This window comes from Cervus canadensis, chromosome X (assembly GCF_019320065.1).
Source record: "Cervus canadensis isolate Bull #8, Minnesota chromosome X, ASM1932006v1, whole genome shotgun sequence".
In the NCBI taxonomy this organism is placed as follows: Eukaryota; Metazoa; Chordata; class Mammalia; order Artiodactyla; family Cervidae; genus Cervus; species Cervus canadensis.
The window spans coordinates 36068106-36075824 of NC_057419.1; the positions used below are offsets into that span (position 1 = coordinate 36068106).

A 7719-nucleotide genomic window follows, 5' to 3' on the forward strand; every position below is an offset into this window, starting at 1 on the left:
CCTTAAATCTGTGGGAGCTAATTTAGCCATGTATGTATTTTTATTTGGAAAAAGATCATTAAATATCCATTTATGATCATCATCATCTCAGATTTGGAATTACAATTATTGTGGTAAGGTCATTTGACTTCTCAAAAATTATAATTCATTGATAAGTTATTAAATAACTCTTGTTAAATATATTTAATATTAATTAGAGACTAGAGATCTCTTCAAGAGAATTAGAGATACCAAGTGAACATTTCATGCAAAGATGGGCACAACAAAGGTCAGAAATGTATGGACCTAAAAGAAGCAGAAGATATTAAGAAGATGTGGCAAGAATACACAGAAGAACTATACAAAAAAGATCGTAAAGACCCAGATAACCACAATGGTGTGATCACTCACCTAGAACCAGACAGCCTGGAGTGAGCGGTCAAGTGGGCCTTAGGAAGCATCACTACAAACAAAGCTAGTGGAGATGATGGAATTCCAGCTGAGCTATTTCAAATCCTAAAAAGATGACACTATGAAAGTGCTGCACTCAATATGCCAGCAAATTTGGAAAACTCAGCAGTGGCCACAGGACTGGAAAAGGTCAGTTTTCATTCCAATCCCAAAGAAAGGCAATGCCAAAGAATGTTCAAACTACCGCACAATTGCACTCATCATACACCCTAGCAAAGTAATGGTCAAAATTCTCCAAGTTAGACTTCAACAGTACATGAACTGAGAACTTCCAGATGTTCAAGCTGGATTTAGAAAAGGCAGAGGAACCAGAGATCAAATTGTCAACATCTGTTGGATCATAGAAAAACCAAGAGAATTCCAGAAAAACAACTACTTCTGCTTCATTGACTATGCTAAAGCCTTTGACTATGTGGATCACAACAAACTGTGGAAAATTCTTAAAGAGATGGGACTACCAGACCACCTTACCTGTCTCCTGAGAAATCTGTATCATGTCAAGAAGCAACAGTTAGAAACGGACATGGAAAAATGGACTGGTTACAAATTGGGAAAGGAATATGTCAAGGCTGTATATTGTTACCCTGCTTATTTAACTTAAATGCAGAGTACATCATGTGAAATGCCAGGCTGGATGAAGCACAAGCTGGAATCAAGATTGCTGGGAGAAATATCTATAACCTCAGAAATGCAGATGACACCACCCTTGTGGCAGAAAGTGAAGAGGAACTAAAGAGCCTCTTGATGAAAATGAAAGAGGAGAGTGAAAAAGCTGACTTAAAACTCAACATTCAGAAAACTAAGATCATGGAATCTGGTCCCATCACTTCATGGCAAATAGATGGGGAAGCAATGGAAACAGTGAGAAACTTTATTTTTGGGGGCTCCAAAATCACTGCAGACGGTGACTGCAGCCATGAAATTAAAAGATGCTTGCTCCTTGGAAGAAAAGCTATGATCAACCTAGACAGCATATTAAAATGCAGAGACATTACTTTGCTGACAAAGGTCCATGTAGTCAAAGCTATAGTTTTTCCAGTAGTCATGTATGTATGTGAGAGTTGAACCATAAAGAAAACTAAGTGCCAAAGAATTGATGCTTTTGAGATGTGGTGTTGGAGAAGACTCTTGAGAGTCTCTTGGACTACAAGGAGATCAAATCAGTCAATCCTAAAGGGAATCAGTCCTGGATATTCATCAGAAGGACTGATGCTAAAGCTCCAATACTATGGCCACCTGATGTGAACAACTGACTCATTGGAAAAGCCCCTGATGCTGGGAAACATTGAGGGCAGGAGGAGAAAGGGCCAACAGAGGATGAGATGGTTGGATGGCATCACCGACTCTATGGACATGAGTTTGAGCAAGCTCCAGGAGTTGGTGGACAGGGAAGCCTGGTGTGCTGCAGTCCATGGAGTCACAAAGAGTTGGACACAACTGAGTGACTCAACTGACTGACTGATCTTATTAAAATAATAAAACCAATGTGTAAAGGTGAGATAAGTAGACAGGGTATTTGGACACAGATGGTCTTGCTCAACAAAGCTTTCAGAGGTAAGGCCATGCCATACCATTCCCCTGAACTCCCCAATCTGGTAGTATTTTTGTATCGATGCTCAGAAACATAACTACTCTCCAGAGGATGATTCTACTAACTAACACTTGTTGAGGGCCTACAATACAGCATACACTATGGTGAGCATATTGAGTTTTACTAAAAGAACTAATATTTATTCAACTTACTTTTACTGTCTACTTCAGGGCAGGCACTGTGGTAGGCACTGAAAATTCAGAGGGAACCAGTGATTATCCTGCCATTTCAGCTTCCCATTTAGCAGGGGCAGAGAAGACTTACAGGAAGTGGTGACCACATGTGGGGTAAGAATGGTGGGTGGTGGAATTCTAGATGAAGGCCCCAGCTTGAGCAGAGGCAGAGAGATAAGAAATAGCATGCTATGAATAAGAAAATACAGCAGTAAAGGAAAATGTCAGGATATTAGGCTGATGGATAGGCAGGGTCCAGTCATATATTCCATGTTTTAGAGCTTAGACTTGATCCTACAGATGAAGAGAAAACCACACGAGTCTTAAACAGGAAAGTGGTGTCCATTTAGCAGCAGACTGAGGAATGGATGTGGAGGTGATAAGGTGAAGACAAGATGATAAGTACAGTGGTGAAAGGGGCTTGAATCAGGGAAGTAAGTGGTGGTAGGGAGGAAAAGAAGAAAATTTTAAGCCATATATTGTTTATACCCACTGATTTCTTAGATATGAGAAGACTGAATGGGGAAGATGAACTACTTGCCAGATTTAACTGATTTGGAGAACTCAGAAATAGAAGGAATTTTTTGAGGGGATGGGATGGGGGTGTGAGGATATGTGGCAGGAGAGGGGAGGATGAGTTCTGTTTTGAATACATTGAATTTAAGATGTCAGTGAGTCATTAGGTGAGGAAGCCCATATAAGAGCCTTAGCAGAGTCTGGTATAGCAATACATATTTGGGAGACAATAGATAACTGAAACCACGGGAACCAAGATGAGACCACCTATCTAGATAGAGTAGGGAATGAGAATAGTGGGATGAAAACAAAACCCTGGAGATCACTGGTATTCAAGGAGCAAAGGAGGAAGAAAAGACAATGAATGAGACAGTTCAGAAACAACCAGAAAAATATAAGGAGACCAGGGAGAGTAAAGTAGCCAAGAAATTCTAAATTTGTTTGGCTGGTAAATGTTTTATTTTGTTTTTTAACAGGATTTGAAACCCTTTAGGCAAAACACATACCTTCCAGTTCTACTAAGGCCCATCATTACTCAAGCTGCACCATTTTCTGTGACCTGTCTTGCCTCTGAAGGCCTGTGTGTTTGTGACCCCTGTAGTAAAAGCCTCTGAGAAAGAGAGTCATTATAAGTCTCATATGCAATACAGAGGACCAGAAAGATAGAAAATGGAAGATGCCCATTAATTTAGCAACAGGAAGGTCATGATGATCTTAATGATGCCAGTTTGTCTGAGGTCATGGTGACAAAATCCAGGTAACAGAAGGGTGAAGAGGAAATAGATATGGTGAATGTAGCTACTCTTAAGAAATCTGGAGAAAGAAAAGACATTAGACAGTAGCTAATGGGGAACATAGGTCTAAGAAGGCTATTTTATTTTTAAAGAATTAGAGAGATTCTGAATACAGTTATAGGCTGAGTTAACAGAGGCCAAGTGAGGTAGTAGTAGTATAGAGAGGGGGCTGCCTTGGAGGAGGTTGCAAAAGAAGGTTTTGGAAGGTATCAGTGGAGGGGTGAGCTCTGAACAAGTGGAGGGACTCCTTGACCTCTGAGAGTGGAGAAGGAGAGCACAAAATTCAAACCTAATTAAGATCTGATGCAGGTTTTTCAGCAGGAAAGTGACATTTTAAACTGTGTTTTAAGAAAATTAATTTGGCATAAGCATCCAGATGGATTGGAGTGGGAAGAGGCAGCAGACTGTGGCTGCAATTCAAGAAGATGGTGACCCCAACTAGCAAAGTGCCAGCAGAAATGGAGAAAAGTGAATAATCTAATAGACCTTTTAAAAGGCATGAAGACATAATTCTGGGACAGACTGGCAATGGACAATTCAAGGAGAAGGAAGAGTTAAAAATGACTCAAGGACTTGAAGTATTACCCGGGAAGATTGGAATGGTAGTATCAGAGTCAGTAATGGGGCAACTGGAATGCACAGCCAATGTCAGGAGAGAAAATATTAGGTTTAAGATATACTGAATTTGAGGTGATGGTTCTCAAATTTTAAACTTTGAAAAGAAACAACATCCTCTAAAGAACAAGTGACTACACAAAGAATGAAAAAAATAAGGGTGGGAGAGAATAAGAAATATTTCATTCAGGTAGGGCAACTAATACTCCTTTATCAGAAAAAAATTAAACAAAGGCTGATATATTAGACATTTCAAAATTAAATTAACTATTTCTTAAGGACTTGACTTTATCTGTTGTAAGGAAGATTTTACTATCATAGAAAGATCAGTTTCTCAGATCCAGTAAAACTTTCTCCTAAACATTCAACCCTTTTTTTTTCCTCCAAATCTCAGACATTTAACATCAAATGTTCTTTCTAGGTCACAGAACATGTACAACTAAATACTTTTCCAAACTATGTACATTGGTTAGCAATTCAAGTACTGGTTTGCTGCTTTTTAGGTTTTGCCTTCAATTAATGCCAACAGTTACTAAGAGCACCACTATTTCATGCTCTTTATTCCATAATTTTTAAGCTAGGAGGGACATTACACTTATCAAAAGGGCCTGAGCATGGCAAGTGTCAGTGCTTTGCTTTTAATTGAAAATAGATTTATAAGTACTTCACCATGGTTGTATGAAGAGTAAAATGAAACCACAAATAAGTTTCAGAGAACTTAAATTCTGTTTTCTTGCTTGTTCTTTGTTTTCTGAATTTTAGAAAATAATGAGGGGAAGGAGTGTTGGAATATAAAATTATGGACTAGAATAAAAAGTCTTTTTCTGTTTAGTCATGTTAAATAATCTGCATGAAAGTAAACTTTGATGCCAGAATCATAATCAATTTCAGTAATAAATTGTCTCCATAGTGATGAAAGGAATCTAAGTAAAACTGTGCAGTAAGCTGGCATCTGAACATTGTAGGCTATCTGCAAAATTCTTGAACCAAGAAAAATTGTGTTAAAATTGCCTAACCAAATGGCAGATCTAAAAATCTCCTCCCATTCTTCCACAATTTCAAAATCTTTCTTAATACTTTTCATGCAAAGATCACAAAAGTATATTACAATCATAATACTCAACATGTTAAAATTAAAAGCTAACATGATGGGGGGAGGTGGTGCATATTACATTATTTCAGATAATATGAACTCAACTGAAAGTCAAAGTGGTAGGTGAGCCATTATCAAAATTATAGGCAGCATGACTTAATAGGAAAAATAGTCCTGTTTTTTAAATGCAGTAAATGACAGCATATTTAAGATGATGAACATGATATAATACTCAAAACTTCCAAGTATTTACAGTCCATTTCATTACATAAAAATGAGAAAGCACTCTTCAAAGCCCAGAAAACCACTGCATTTAAAGGGCCCTCTCCCCTTTTAGTTTCTCAAATATGATCCAAGATTTCAATTTTTAAAAACTCTGCATAAGTTTTCAAAAAATCATTCTCAGCTCCTAGGGGATTGATGTCCATACATATTTAATGTTTGCATATTTACTATTTGCACATACAAAATCTCCTGAAGGTATCTTAAATTATCTCAGAGGTAAAAGACTTTAGAAACCATCTAACTCCAAACCCCTCATTTTATGGATGGAGATATTAAGGCCCAGAAATAGGAAGTAACCTGACCAAGGTCACAGGGCGAGTAAGAAGTAAAGCTGGGACTAACATACAAGAGCCCTCACTCTCAATCTATTGCTCTTTCAACGTTTCATAGCTGCCTCTCAACCTGAACATCTAATTGTGTGATATGTCAGAGTGATCAACACACAGAAAGGATTACTGTATTCCTTTACATAAGGATTAAGCAAAAGAATGGATGCAAATGTAAGTGAGTGGATAGTCTATAACGTTATTCACAAAATATATCCTGTTTCTGTTTTGAAGAGTCCAAGCCTCGGTCTCGTCACTTGTTACAGCAGTCACCGGGTTCCACTAGACACCAATCTTAACAGCAAAGAATCCGCTGGTACATCCTGCAGTTTAGACTATTCTCGCCAGCATACACAGAAGCAAGAAGACTCACCTCTACTCCAATCCCTTTGGCTCCGAGCCCCAGACTTCCCTGTCCTATACTCACTCTTTACCTGGTGTTGGTGCATCGCATTTGCATTCTCCTCACTTCCTTTACACCTATCTCCCTCAGTTTCTCCATTTAGACCAGATGTCCTTTTGTAACTGTATGCCTCAGTCAGCCCTCCCCCACACCACACGCCCCTCGATCGCTTCATTCCTCTGTCGCCAAATCTCAGCCTTTTTCAAACCCCATAGCTCCCTCTCGCTTACACAGTGATGTGGCCGGCGCCCCGCACCAATACAGGGTCGGGGGCATATCTCCGAAGATGCTCTTCGCTCACTACCCGAGGCGGGGGCGGCGTTTCCTCCACCTGCTCCTCTTCTTCCTCCTCCTCCTCTTCGTTTTCTTCTTCCTCCTCCTCCTCATCTTCCTCGTCATCGTCAGGCCCTGATCCCGACGACGACGACGACGGCGACGACGACGACGTTGCCGCTTCTTCTTCCTCCTCCTCCTCCAGTTCCGAGATGGTGTCGAACTCCGCCATGTTGGGCAGCAAGATGCTCATCACGTGACCTCTCTATCGCCGCCACCCTCAAGGAGAAGAGTGTGAACCTGCTGAGGTGCAGAAAGAGGAGGGGGAACTTAATGCAGAGAAACAGGAGGGGTGTAGGGACTGGATTTAAGGAGATGCGCCTGCGTGGTGGGGTGGACGTGGCGGGGCGTGGAGGGGGGGAGGCGGGGGCATAAGGGAGAGAGGAGAAAAATCAGTGTACGCTTGCGCGGCTCCAAGGGAAAAGGGGCGTTAGAGGTGAACTCCAGGGAATTATCGAGGTCCGGTATGCGGGTGCTGCTCTTAATACTGCTGTTTGGGCTTCTGCTGCTTGTCTCCCAGGGATGTATCTTCTGGTTTTACTTCCTACTAATGAATAATGGTATTATTACCCGCTTTGCCTCCAGTGCAGAGAAAGGATATTCTATAAAAGAGAGGTTAGAACTTTGCCCCATATATCTTAAAATATTCACCAATCCCTTACGCTTGTTCAGCAATACAGTTTAAAAGACTTTTGCTGCAGAACTTTGCCACACCCTGGGAGGCATTTTTATTAACATTTTACTGAAGGGGAAACTTTCTATTACTTCTTCTACTATGTAATACTTATGGAGGACTCACTAAGTGTCAGGGACTATGCTAAGTGCTCTGTGTACATATCTCATTTAATGCTTCACAGCCCTATGAAATATGTACCATGATATCATTTTATGCATGGGAAACCTAGATGAAGAGAGGAGAAGTAACTTGCCCAATGCTTCTGATTCCAGAAGCCCAGCACTGTTAACTAAAGGGCTATACTTCCTAAAGTTGTTTGGAGGGGCTTCATAGAGTGGTGCCTTTTGGGCATCTTGAAAGATGTTTGAATTTTGGAGTTTATTTTTTCTTTTTCCGCGGGGAGGAGGGAAATGGGGGGAGTAAAGGGAGCGTTCCAACCCAAGGAAACATCGATTAACATCATC

General features: G+C 40.4%; 1 protein-coding gene across 7 annotated transcripts in view; it reads right to left on the reverse strand.

Annotated features, from left to right (window-relative positions):
- The window catches only part of CHIC1 (cysteine rich hydrophobic domain 1), a 43307-nt gene extending 36387 nt beyond the window's left edge, over positions 1 to 6920 (reverse strand). For 6 of the 7 annotated variants that reach the window (XR_006267556.1, XR_006267555.1, XR_006267553.1 and 3 more), the window contains exon 1: positions 6477 to 6914. Coding sequence is in view for 2 of the 7 variants with exons in the window: in XM_043458858.1 (XP_043314793.1) it covers positions 6477 to 6772 (296 nt within the window). In the remaining 5 variants the exon portion in view is untranslated. Of the gene's footprint in view, positions 1 to 6476 lie in introns of all 7 variants that reach the window. The other variant, XM_043458857.1, reaches the window with a different exon arrangement.
- Positions 6921 to 7719: the final 799 nt, after the last annotated feature.